The sequence below is a fragment of the Coturnix japonica genome, chromosome 7 (assembly GCF_001577835.2).
Source record: "Coturnix japonica isolate 7356 chromosome 7, Coturnix japonica 2.1, whole genome shotgun sequence".
Taxonomy (NCBI): domain Eukaryota; kingdom Metazoa; phylum Chordata; class Aves; order Galliformes; family Phasianidae; genus Coturnix; species Coturnix japonica.
The window spans coordinates 3,452,245-3,465,916 of NC_029522.1; the positions used below are offsets into that span (position 1 = coordinate 3,452,245).

Here is a 13,672-nt window from a genome sequence, read left to right on the forward strand (position 1 = left end):
AAACACACATCTGCAAAATGAAATACGAAGAAGAGAAACGATCCCACTCCATCCCTACAATCCCCACTGTGTGCTGCATGGGAAGATCATCTTAAACTAAAAGCGATATCTGCCTCCTGCATTATACTTCTTTCTCCGGGGCTTTCCCGTTAAGCTGTCAGAAGTGGTTGATAGTCATTTTACAAACGCTCTGAAGGAGGTGGATAGCAGCACAGGAGCAGCTCTGCTGCTGCTCTTGGGATTCGGAGTGATAGCAAAACCAGCCGCCAGAGTGAGGAGTGGGGCAGTGTGTGGGGCAGAATTATCTCCCTGCCGACCTGGGACAGACCTCGGTGTCCAAAACACGGAGAGAGGGCATTTGTAAAGCACAAAAGGCGAGAGGTGTCGGCGCTGGGGTGGGCGGGTGTTGGGGATCGCTGAGCTCGCGGCGCTGGGATGTCACCGAGATGGCCGCATCTCAGCGCCGGGGGCTGCTCCGGGACCATGCGAGAGGGGCGCGCCGCCATGAGGCTACGGAAGGGCAGGAAGGAGAAGGAGAAAGAGGAGGAGGAGGAGGAGGAGGAGGAGGAGGGAAGTGGCGGCAGTGGCGGCGCGGCCCCTCCTCCCGGGCGGGGCGGCCGGCAGTCCCCGAGCCCCGGCGCGGCGTGGGACCGAGCTGCCCGCCGCTCCGCCAGGGGCCGAGCCGAGCCGGGACAATCCGGGCCGAGCCGAGCCGGGACAATCCGGGCCAGGCCGGCACGGAGATGGGTGCGGGGCTGTGAGGGCGGCGGAGCCGGGGGCGGCCATGGGGAACATCTCCTCCAACATCTCCGCCTTTCAGTCCCTGCACATCGTCATGCTGGGCCTGGATTCCGCTGGGAAGACGACAGTGCTTTACAGGCTGCAGTTCAATGAGTTCGTCAACACCGTCCCCACCATCGGCTTCAACACGGAGAAGATCCGCCTGAGCAACGGCACGGCCAAGGGCATCAGCTGCCACTTCTGGGACGTGGGCGGCCAGGAGAAGCTGCGCCCGCTCTGGAAGTCCTACAGCCGCTGCACCGACGGCATCATCTACGTGGTGGACTCGGTGGACGTGGACCGGCTGGAGGAGGCTAAGACGGAGCTGCACAAGGTGACCAAGTTCGCCGAGAACCAGGGCACGCCGCTGCTGGTCATCGCCAACAAGCAGGACCTGCCCAAGTCGCTGCCCGTGGCCGAGATCGAGAAGCAGCTGGCTCTGCACGAGCTGACCCCTTCCACCACGTACCACATCCAGCCGGCCTGCGCCATCATCGGCGAGGGGCTGACCGAGGGCATGGACAAGCTCTACGAGATGATCCTCAAGCGGAGGAAGTCTCTGAAACAGAAGAAGAAGCGGTAGAAGCCCGCAGATGTGCGGACGGGTGGGAGAGCAAACAAAGGAACGGAGGAGGAGAGAGAACCAAAGCGATCCTTTTCTCGTTGGTTGTTTCTTCCCCCCCCCCCCCTTTTTTTTTTTCCGGTGTGTGCGTGCTTTTTTATTTTTCTTTGCATTTTTTGTCCCTTTCCGAATGAAACGACGACAATAGCGGTGATAACAATGCCATTCCTGCAAGCCAAGCCCAGATCCTGACTGCAGGATCTCCTCCTGCTCTCCCCCCTTTGCCCGCAGCCCTATCCCCGGCCATAGGGCAGCATGGAGCAGGGGTAGGGCACTGCTCCCAAACCCCTGAGCCCCATGGCCGGGCTGGAGATGCTCTGAGCGGGGCGAGATGCCGCGGGCGGCCGAGAGCCCACGGAGCTGGGGCAGCCCCCTGGCTCCCCTCCATCCCCTGACTGCTGGGGGGGAAGGGAGGCAAACCTAGGGGTGAACAGGGCAGGACCCTGTGCAAGTGCATTTGAGAGAGGCCAAAGGTGAGGCTGAAGCTGTGCAAGGTCAGCCGGCTTGGAGCAACGCAGCATGGGGGAAGACGACCAAGGGATGAAACGTGACCATTGGGACAGAACCCTGCAAAGGGGACAGAACCCTCGGAAGGGGGCAGAACGTGGCCAAAAGGACAAAAAGAAGGACAGAACCTGGCCAAGAGGACAAAAACCCCTCCAAAAGGACAACCCAAAGCCTCTGCAGGCTGGTTGTTTGAGGAAGCAGATGAAGAGGACAGACAGCTTTTATGCAATGCCGCAGCAGCTGGAGGTGCATAGCAGCTGGTGACTGGTGCTGAGCTTTAAGCTGTTTGCTTAAAAAACTAAAGAAAGAAGATAGAGGAAAGGGGTGGTGAGGGGGAGGAGGGTGAAGCGGCACGGGGTCCAGGAGCCCCCGTTTCCTAAAGCTTGGTTGTGGCATCTCCTGCAGCCAAAGCCACAGCAGGTGTTTGATGGTGCCCAGGCAAAGGCATGCTCCAAGGTGCTAATTTGCTCCGATTGGGGTGATCCAAAAGCATGGATTACTTTGAAAAAGAAAAAAAAGCTTTGTATACCACCACGTGGACTGGTCACCGTGCTGCTCTGCGACTTGGGGGGGGGGGAGCTTGGGGTTGGGAGGGGGTCTGTGGCAACAGAAGGCAGGACGGGTGGCTACCAGCACTGCATGGTGCAATGGGCAGAGCTTGCCCAGTCCTGCCAGAAGGTTGCAAAATCCAGCAGGAAAAGGGACTCGGCAGAGCCGGGATAATGTAAAGAGTTGGGAGAAGCGGGGTGGGAAGCATGGGGCAGAGGGGAGGTTATTTTTCTATATGAAGATTTAAACCCACTGAAAGCAGAGAAGCCCCCCAGTTGCCAGCAGGTCTGTTCCTGGTTTCTTGGAGGGCTGAGTGCTCGAGGCAGGGGCAGGCCCCGTGGTTTCCTTCTGCAGGTGGAGGTTTGGTAGCAGGGTGGGAGTGATCCAGCCTGGAACCATCTCCCTGCTGGACAAAGGCAGGGGCTCCGCTTCCCGCGCTTCCCACTGAAAGAATGGGGGAGGCCCAGGCAGCCCTCGGGGCTGAACGTGCTGAATTTCGAGCTGCAGTTGGGCAGGATTTTGCAGTGGTTTTTACTGTTGGAAAAGCCTCCCCATAGCAGCGGAGGAAACCACCGAGGAGACAAAGAAATAAATGCCCTCAGGTTTCAGGGAGTTGATTCTCCCCTTGCAGCGATGAGCGGATGAGGACGGTACCTTATACACGGTGTTTTGTTGGGGAAGCAAACGCTGTGGCCAGGCAGTGTGTCCCTTCTTGTGCAGGATTTGAGCCCCTTTGAGTCCCCGACTTGTGCGTTGAGTGGGCTGGTCCCATCCCTTCAGGAGGCTCTGTCCCTGCTTCCTTGGGTTTGCTTTGCTTAGTCTTCACCTCGAACACTCTGGTAATTGCTGTTGGGAGAGAAAACAGTCTTCAGTTTTGATGCCATGGAAGCCAAATTCTTTAACCTTCATCAACAAAGTGGGGAACTCATTTTTTCCCACCATCTCAAAAGCGAGCAGGCTTTAAACAGAGCAAGCACAGGTGTTAGCTGTGTGCTTTGCCGTCTCACTGGCGAGAGGTGGGTCTTGGTTCTGCAGACACCAGCACTGAAGTTATGGGGTGGATGTCAGCAGAGCTCAGTCCTTCCCAGGGGCTGAGGACACTGTGCTCTGCTCAGCATCCCCATTTAGAAGCATCTGCTTTCCAGCCGGGCTTTAGGCATGTGCTCACCTTACAGCATACCTGAAGGCTCGGGTGGGATGCTGCCCACCAATTCTGCTTTCTGCAATAATTAAAATCACTTTTCCAATTAGTAGCTAATGGCTCCTGTGGCATTTCCATAACAGTGACACAACTGTGCGCTGGTTTTCCTATATGACAACAAGCATCACCTGAGGTGGGCTGGTCAGTTGAAGGAAACTACCTGTGTTGCTCTAAGCCTCTTGCCAGGTTGTGTGTCTTCTCTGAATATGTTTGAATGACCCTTTATTCTTATTGGGGGGGTACCTTGCCATGTTCCCAACAGTGTCTGAAACCCCACTGCCTGTGTCTCAGCCCTGCTGCTGACCGCCAGTCTCTGTCCCTCCTGTCTTTCCTCTTTTTACTAAAAGATGCAGACATAATGCTGTGAACTGAAATAAATTATTTATACAACGAAAGGGCCTGATAAAAAAACAAACAATCAAACAAAACCAAACCCAAAACCTGTGTTCCTCTGCTTCTTTCTCTTTACTAGTGCTGTATTTTACAGTTGCTTCCCTGTGCATGTGGCTGCTGCCTTCCCTGGCTGTGATGTTTGATGGATATGGATGTGGCTGTAGCTTTTCTAAGTGATGTGCAATGCAGTGGCGGAGCTGGGCCTGCAGGGGTTAAAGCATCAGGACAGGATGCTGTTTGCTCCGGGGTGGCTGCTGACACAGGAAACACTGGTGACATTTAAGAGATGGGAGCTAAAGCAGGTGGTAACTGATGGTTTAAATTCTCGGGTTTTAATGATTGCATCTGGTGAGGACCTGAGTCAGGCTGGAGATGGTGGGATTTGATGGGCTCAGAGCACTGGGTGAGGTTTGCTCTGGGCTCGTCTCTGCTGCATGCGTGGCCTCTGTGACTTCCAGTGTGTGTGGTGCCCAAGTGCAAGGATATGGTGTCTGCTCTGCAGGATCAGGCCCACAGCGGGGGCTTTCCTGCTGTTCTCATGGGGGAACAGTCCCTGAGCTCTGAGGCATAGACTGGGGAACAGCTGGGAAGCTGGAGGTTTGGAGAGGCTGTGACTTTGTGTGTGACTGTGCCATCAGACCTGCCCTCAGGGCTGCAAGCAGGGGGCTGTGTCCTCTTGCCACCAAAGTTCATTGTGCCTTGAGCTGCAAGGGCAGACATCCTCCTGCAAGCCACAGCCACTCCTCCCCTGGTTGGAGAGTGCTTTTACCAGCAGGGTATTGGTATGTTTGGGCCAGTTGTCATGAAAACGTTTCACAAGGAGAAATCTGACCTTGCTGTGCCCTGGAGCTGGCCATGATTTATGCTGCCACATCATCTCCCTGAGCTCAGGCAAAACTGAGCAGTGCTGGGTTGGGGTCCCCAGCCCAACATGTTGGGACCCTCATAGTGTGTAGAGCCCAGCACACCAGGCAGTGCCAGGGATGATATCCCTGCATGGAGAAAACCATGTACAGCACCAGATCTCTGCCAGCAATGAGCAGGTGAAAGAGACCTGCAACCTTTACCATTTGAAGAGCAAGAAACTGCAAAGGATATCGCATCTCTGGGGCTTGGTTCAAACAGAAGCTCCCAAGAGCCCTGCAGCCCCTCTTCTTTAGTTCTGCCTGTGCCCTGCATTCTGACTGAACAGATCCTCTCTCCCCAATTTGCTTTGTTAAGCTAAATCCCTCTGCTTTATTTCAAATGGGATTTGCTCCCAAGCAAGTATCTTTAAAGGGATCATCTTGGTTAAAGTAATTCCTGGAGCACAGAATCCCTGAAGCACTGTGCAATGCAGAGAGCTATTTCTTTGCACAGCATCAGCTGCTTTTGCTCAAGATTTGGGCTGCATGTGGATGACTATCTCTTTAAAATAGGCTACAAACCGTTGTGTTTGCTTGTCCTCGTTCATCTTCAATGAGAATTACCCTCAAATCACGTGCACTTTTTTGTTTGAGCAGCAGAAGTTCACTGCTGTGAGTCAGGTCTGCAGGACACAAAGCACAGAAGGGTATCTCCTAGTAAGCTGCTTGCAAAGTGCTTCAGGACGAGGAGTTTGTGATGAGATCAGGGCTCCTGACTCTTGCCTAACCGTGGTAACATTCCTTCAGATGCCCCAGACCCCTTTTTTACACATGTAAAAGAGGGTTGCTACCATTTTTCATACTTCTAAGGCAACAAAAAGAATTCAGTGTTGGCATGCTCAGATCCCCATCTTAAAGATGCTGAATTCACAGGATTAGCTCTGATACACCAGGAAAAGGGTTTGAGCAGTGCTAGGTTCAGTAGGAGATTGCTGCAGTTGCACTGCGCGTGGCTGAGCTGCTTCAGGGCCTCCATTCAGCCTCAGCATCTCCATGCCATGCTGATTTTGTGAGCAGTGGCTCTCTAAAACACTTCAGCCCTCCAAGTTATGACTGCAGGAAGGCAGTTAATAACCCATTTTAAAGCCGTGGCTGCCCTGTGGCTGCAGGGACAAGGGTCACCTCCAAGTGCTACATGTCAGAGAGGATGGCACAGAGGCTCCTGTTGGCAGCACAGTGCTGTACTAGCTGTGCCCTCACCACATCTGCAGGGCTGGAAGAGCTGGGGGATCCAGATTTCCCCCCGCATCCCTTTGTGAACCCAAATCTGCTCCTAGCAGCTGCAGCCCCTCCCACCCTTTTTGCTGTGCTGGCCCCCTTGTTGCATGCACTCCTGTCCCATTCTGCATCTCTGGCCCGTCACACTGAATGCAACACTCCCAGTTCATGTTTGGCTGGGCGATCCCTGCTTGTTCAGCTCTGCTGTGGGTTTGAGAGCACAGAGGTGAAAAAAAAAAAAAGTGTGGCAATGGGAAATGCAAACACAGGGCAATTGTTGGACACTGGCTAATGTTTAAACAGCTCTTGGAAAGCCCCCTCCCTTGCTGCTTGCCCTCTCTACCCCTTCTAACAAGGGGACCCTTTCAGCTCTTTGGCAGCTTCCCCATCCTCTGGTTTCTGCTGCCCATTTAAAATCTCCAAAGGCAGGAGGAAGGATGGCAGTGCTGTGGCTTTACAATGTTTGCTTGCCCAATGCATCCTCCCAGGATGGACCATGCTTTTCCCAGCCAGCCTTACAAATCACCTTACTTAGCAAGAGGAATTTGTTAGAGCATGATCAGTGCCCAGATGACAATGGGGGAAAACTGGAAAAATAATAACCCACCCTCACAGCATTCTTGTCATGTGCTCTTGTTGCTCCCCATCCAACCCTTATAGCTAGTGACTGCAGGAGAAATGCCCTTCATAGCGCAGCTGTGCAGGTCTCTGTTTCCAGCACATGGCCAAGAGGTTCCATCTGGTGGTCCCAGAGAGGTGGAGAACTTGCTGATATTCTCCTTGTAAACCTCAGCACAAGGAAGAAGATGAGAGGAGAGGAGGGGCTGACTCCTGGGGCTCAGCCTGGCCCTGGGATTGCTGCATTTCTCATGATTTCCAGCAGCCTCAGTTCATCTCAGACTAGGAATGGGGCAAGGGTAGGTTAACCCCATCCTTTGCCATTGCTGCCGCAGCTTCTGGCATGGAATCCATCTGTCTTTCCTCTCAGACCAGCCTCTCTTAAGGTGCTGCCCATCTTCTTTTCATCACAAGGGTGTGATGGAAAGAGTAAGTCCAGGCTGGAAAGGGATGAAATATTTCCATGATGACTCACCTCCACGCGGCCACAAAACCTCATGCAGGACAAATAACTCATCTGGGCCCCCCTATTCCCTCCCCCTCCCTGTAAAACTCAATTAGAGCAAAGGAGGTAGAGGAGAAAAACTGTTTTACTGAACCTTAGCATCAGCATTTCTTTTCAGCTTGTCTGCTTTGTGTCTGTAATAATTGCTAGGGTGTAATGGGTGAAAACTGGAGCGTTATTGCAGACAGGGAGATGCTGATGTGACAATGTGTTTGAAGGGAGCAGTGGAGCATGAGGCCATAAACCTGTTGGGAGGTCACCAAAGGGGCTGCTCTGAGGAATGAGAGCTCTGCTGGAGGTTTATCACTGTGGTCCAAAGGTTTGTAACCTCTGGGGATGTTCTGAGCTGAGCTGAGCAGAGCCTTACTGGCTCATTTTATGCTAAAAGTTGGCTTAGTCCTGGATAAAGGATAGCCTGGGAGAAGGCCTGGGGGCTAAGAGAAATGTCATAGAATCATAGAAACATTTAGGTTGGAAAAGATCCTTAAGATCACCAAGTCCAACCATCACCTAACACTACCAAGTCCACCACTAAACCATGTCCCTCAGTGCCATGTCCAACATGTTTGCATCTGTAATGGAAGTCCTTGAAAACCACACGGTGTTCCTCCTCCCTCACTGTCCAAAAATGAATGTGCTTCCATCCTCTCCATGCCATCCATGGCCTTTTTCAGCCCGAGTATCCAGGAGTCTCTGATATGGCAATCTCAGGAAACACTTGGAAATGGAAATGGCAGCAGAAGAAATCTGATCCATTTACCCCCTGCTCCCAGTCTCCTGTCTTGATGGAGCTTCTTTTATCACAAAATATGCAGAAAAATTGTTGGGTTCTAATGATCTGAACTCCTTCAGTCAAGACAGGACTCAGCTTGCAAAGAATGTGAATAATTTATGTGTAGATAATAATGAGAGAGAGCACATGGGGAGAAAGGAGTTTGTCTTCATTCTCCTCAGTGCTGTTCCTCAGGTGATGCTGTACTGAAATAGCAGTTCCTGATTATCCCAGGTAGTCTGATGTGTGGGGGCCTTCCTTGGACATAGTGCTTGTAGTAAGCAGAGCCTCCTTTTCTGTTTTAATGCAATCCACTGTGGATGCAATTGCTAACGGGGGAGAATACTTTTCTCCTCCAGTTAACCCTAGAACTGTATTCCCTGGCATCCTTGCATACCACCTTCCAGTCCAAACCCAAACCTTGCAAATGCAGCGAGTCGATTGAAGAAGGATGGAGGGGGTCTCTCACTGATCACCTTGATTTCTGCCCTAGGTGTAGGACAGTCACTAGCACAGGGCTGTGCAGGACAAACGTGGACAACGTGCTCATGGATATGTGCCTTTAATTACTGTTAATTACTTAATGGTGCTCTCCATGGCTCTCCTTAAGACAACCACACGAACAAGCTCTGGACACATGTAAGCTATAATGGAGTCAGCAGATCATTTAAATCCCATTCCTCGCAGATCTGACCTCAAGGCTCTCCCTTGTCCACCTCTTGACCAGCCAAAGCTGATGGACTTGGTGGTGCAAGGTCTTGCTCTGGGGCAGCAGAGCAGCAGGAGAACCAAGAGGAGCTGGAAGGTGTTTAATTCTGTTCATCGGGGTTGTTGCACCAGCATGGTTGGACTAGATGATCTCAGAGGTCTTTTCCAAACCTAACAATGCTATGGTTCTGTGATCCAAAACAGAGGCATGTCTGAATCAGTCTGGTGATTCTCCTATCCCAATAAATTTGCTCTGTTAAAAGAAAACAAAGGTAGAAACAGTCTGGGAAAGCTGACAGTTTCCATCCCAGCCTTTCTCCCCTGCTCCTCTCTCTTCTCACCACCTCTGGATCTGCACGTGGGCAGGAGGGAGGCAGGGGGTGTGCAGGAGTGTGAGTGTACATGCATGTGTGTGTGTGTGTGTGTCACACCTGTTGCACAGCCGGTATGCAGACACAATGCTCAGTAGATGGTATTCTGCTAATATTGACTCAAACAGCCCCTACTACAAACAAAGCTCCTTCCTAGGAAAATACAAGGTTGGGGGAGGGAGAGGTGGGCCTCCCTGAGCTTCCCTCTGCTCCAAAAGCACATCAGGCAGTAATTAATCTCTTGGGGGTATGTGCTGATATATAATTACACATAGTGAAAAGGCCTAGCAATGCAGTTTGCTATCAATTATCACCGTGTATCAGTCACGTAGACCGGATCATCTCACAGCCTGGCTGCCAGTGACTTCAAATCCGAATATTTAAGGTCATCTAAATGTAAAGTAACATCTAAATCTTCAGATGCAATTTCCAGCATTTCAGGTGCTTCATGCGTCCCATTCCTGTTTTAACACAGCAAGATCCTCTCCTGTAAAGCTCTGAAGGTCAGTTCACAGAGCAAAGACCTCCCAGAAGCACACTGGGTACAACGCAATGCTGAGGCAGGGTTCTTTTCTCTCTGGGGGAATTCATATATCCTTGGCCACAAGGAACTGACGTGACTCTGCATGAATCCAACCCAGTTCTGTGCAGCAATCCTTGCTTTCACAGCAGTCTGCTGCTTCCCTCCCCTTATGAACGATTCCAACTCATCCATGTTATTGCCACTCGAGTTAGTTCTATTGGGAACTTGGTGATATTTGATGGTGAAGCAAAAGCTCTGCATTGTGGGGGAGCTTTTCCCAGCAGGGTGACACCAGAAGGAAAGGGGAACTGAGATTGCAGATGGAAAGAAGCTGACGCTTAGTATTAAATGAAAGCAACCCAAAAATGTAACCCGTGGGTTTTGTGCCAGTCTCTGGATTTTGAAACAGCCCGGCTTGTTGGATTTGTTTTTATTTTTGATTCCTATTTTTATTTCCAAATAGGAGCATTTAAAGAAGCCCCTTCCGCCTGCACACTCTGGGAGCAGCGTTATCTTAGAGAAACATTGAACCTCCTAGCTGTTCTGCAAGCCACCCATCTGTGCCCACGTGTTGAGTAGAGATGTGGCATCCCAGCACTCTGCAAGTGTCTACATCCCTTCGGATGTGGCAAGTTGCTTCTGGTCCCTGGCACAAAGCGTTCCTGCAGTCAGCGTGGATTAGGCCCGTCTGGCTGGAGGATGTGGGAGGCTGTAAATCTCCGGGAGGTTAATTCTGCTTGTTGGAATTGGTTTTCTTCCTTTTAACAGGCATTTATGCTGAAGTTGCATGTGAAAGCCTTCCTTGTGTCACACTTCAGTACGGAGAGCAAAGTCATGTGGAGACAATAGAGGAAGACTGTAGTGACCAAAGCTCCGAAAGCTGGAGATTTCCACCCACAGCAAAACAAGATCCCAGCACTCAACAAAGCTCAAGTCTGGTCCCTCAGTCACTGAGCTTGAACACAAGGTCATGGCTCTTTGGTTCCAGTGCCAAGAGAAGCCAAAAGCCTCCCAGAGCAGGCACAACGCACTGCTGGGAGCAGAAGGGTGGTCCAGCCTCCTCTCACAACCCTACTCATGAGGCTGATTCCACTGCTAAGGTCTTCCCTCAATGGCAGGGTCTTGGGCACCATCTCTGGCAGGCCTCATTCCCTGTGGGGTGGAGAGTGAGCATCCACACGGAATGAATGCCCGTGCTGTCTCCCCAGCTCAGCCACAGCCCAGCAGTGCAGGGCTGTCTGCAGTGGGCTGTGGATATGTGTGGCTTGTTCTGAGGAGCCACTGCACCACTGGGAAGAGTTGAAGAAGGCTACTGCCTGGGCTAGAGCTGCCAACACACATTAATGAGCACGGCCCCTGTCAGCACTTCAGGACATACTCCAGCCCCTGTTATCTGCTGCCTGAGAGCTGTGTAGATGCAGGAATCCTGACTCTGGTGGGAAATCAAAGGGCTCTGCCTGATAGCCTTGGCTCTGCCAGGCGCAACACTTCATACACTGTGATCCCCACATTCAGCAGCCCCTCTGCTTGTTCAGATCCTATACAGGGGCTGGAAGAGGAAAGAGAAGACTTGGCTAAGCATCAAAACAAAGCTTTCTTGGTTGAGGGGAAATGCCCTCTCCCTATCCCTAGCACATGGGGGGACAGCACCAAAGAGAGAGAAGTTTTCAAGGTGTGCACAAGACAGCTGGATGGGAGCAGTTGCATCTTCCTAGAGCAGGGGAAAACTGTTGTGTCTTTCCCTACCCTGTGCAACACTAGCTCTCATGCTCCCTGGAGGCATCCTCCTGGAACCTGGCCTTTTCCCAGTACAAGTACTTGGGGCACAGAAAGCATAGGGCTGGATTCCAGTATCACTGAGGGACCCGCTGAGCTCATCTGGACTGGCTCAGGGAAGGAGAAAGCCCCTCCTGCTGGCCTGCACCCCTCCCCAGAGGAATGCAAGCTATGCAGGGACTGGAGGTCACTGAAATCAGGTGCAGCAAAGGGCAGCTGTAAAAGGGAAAGAGAATGCCAATAAACAGGCTGTGGGAAAAGGAAAGGGGGCTTAAGTGTGCAGAGCTGGTGCAACACAGCCTTCCACAGAGGGAAGTGGCACAGGAGCATTAACCTGAGCTGATGTTGTCTCTCAGCCTTGTCTACTTCCAACTAGGCAAACTCAGTGCATTCAAAGATCTCAACATCTTCATATTGCAGAGCACAGGACAGAAAAAAAGAATAAAATAAAAGGAGAATGGGGACAAAATACCCCAAAACTCTATTTTTTAAATTCTAAAACTGTAGGAAGATGGTTGTCTGTATTCATTGGTGAAGCAAAAGAGACAAAACTCTCCTTGCAGAAAGTTACAAATACATAGAAAATACTTTTAAAACTGTTATTTATTTTCTGGTTAGACAGGAAACCTCCCCCAGGCTTGAATCTGCTGTTGTGCAAAGCATTCATTCCTGCAGCTCCAGTCCTGTTTGTGAGCCTACAAAAGCGTGGTTTAGGGGAGACAGATGGACATCTTGACAACTCATCTGGTCAGACTGATCTGCCCTCCCTCCTTCTTGAGCCCTCCAGGTGAAAACATGAATTCAGATGCATGTTTTTGTGACAGAAAAATAGACAGCTATACTTGGTTATCCAGAATAGGCCTTTGGTGAAGTTAAATACATGCTGGTCTACATCCATTCTGTGTAAGCAGGCAGAGCTATAATAATCTCACAGCAGATGCTGTGGGTCTCATCCCACCTGGTATGGTCAGAGCTGATGCACTCAGGAAGAGATGCTACTGATATGATTCCAATCTCCATAGCAAAATGCTGAGAACCCAGCTCCAGTGCAAACTGAGAAACAAAATGTTAGCCAGCTCAGCTGTGGAGAAACAGATGGAAAATGCAACCCTAGGTGCCTCCAAAAATAAAGGCTGAAATATAGAGACTCATGGCTCTTAGCTTCATCTCTTAAGATGCAAGGCTTGTGCAGTGTGTTTTAAAGAACAAATAAGTGAAAAGGGTATCACAGCCAATCTAGCATCCCCACTCTGAGAAACCTTGGAGCCCTTTGGCCAATCTCCCCTAGCTTTGGCAGAGGAGTTGAAGTCTTGCTGACACAAAGCGCCTACAAGCTTTGCGAAAATAGGTGACTCGGCTGAGAAAGAAAGAAAAGCCACTATAAATATCCTGAGTGAGGGAAGAACTCATCACTCACTCAGCTCTTACCATACCTAAGAGAATGCTATTATAAAAACCCCTGCCACAAAGATGGCCCCAAGCATGAATCACTTCTTACCAGACAGCAGTGGTAAAGTCTACAAGGACCCAGACAGCCTATGTGCATCTGCAGGACCTATGGTTGGGAAGGGGGCATCCATCCCTTTGGGAAGTGTCTCCGGGGGGCAGAGGGCTTTCTGTCTGAAAAGAGATAACATCTCCCTTTGAAGCCGCTGACCTTATTCACAAGCGCTTCTACTTCTAAAGGCCTGAAGAGTGGCACCTCCTTAAGCCTACCTGCCTCAAGGGAAATGGCTTTAGGATGTGTGAAATGGAAGAGAGAGGAATGGGTATCACAAACACAGTGAGCTTTGCCTCTGAGCTTTTGCAAGAGGTTAAACAGAACCCCCTGAGCACTGTGAGCACTGAGCTTTGCATGTGATAATTCAGCAGACCAAAGAAGTGAACATTTTACACTACTTTAGAGTGAATGGGGTGAAATTAACCAAGGTATACCAGTTTGGACAAGAGAAAAGGGATAGCTAAAAACTGAAGTGTCAAAGCTGTGGGGGTGAAACTATCTGCCAGTTTTCCAATATCTGGGATCCCAGAGGGGCTGAGCACTGAATACTGAGATAAAGCAGATGCCAAGAATAACCTAAATGCTCCAGATAACCCCTGCCGTGGGGTATGGCACACATCCATCCATCACTGAATTGAAGCCACAGAACCTGTCAGGGCCTGCCTTGAGTTTTCACATACTGTGCAACAACAGTCCCTGAAAACCTTGTGAGATCCCAGCACC

General features: G+C 51.0%; 1 protein-coding gene across 1 annotated transcript; it reads left to right on the forward strand.

Moving 5' to 3' along the window:
- Positions 1-634: 634 nt before the first annotated feature.
- ARL4C (ADP ribosylation factor like GTPase 4C) lies at positions 635-3,711 on the forward strand. Its single transcript, XM_015867823.2, has one exon. It carries the CDS (start codon positions 785-787, stop codon positions 1,361-1,363), a length of 579 nt encoding a protein of 192 aa, XP_015723309.1. The 5' UTR covers positions 635-784; the 3' UTR covers positions 1,364-3,711.
- The last annotated feature ends 9,961 nt before the right edge of the window (positions 3,712-13,672 follow it).

What these genes read in the sequence shown, in the direction of transcription:
- ARL4C (XM_015867823.2), top strand. Translation starts at nt 785, where the DNA reads ATGGGGAACATCTCCTCCAACATCTCCGCCTTTCAGTCCCTGCACATC.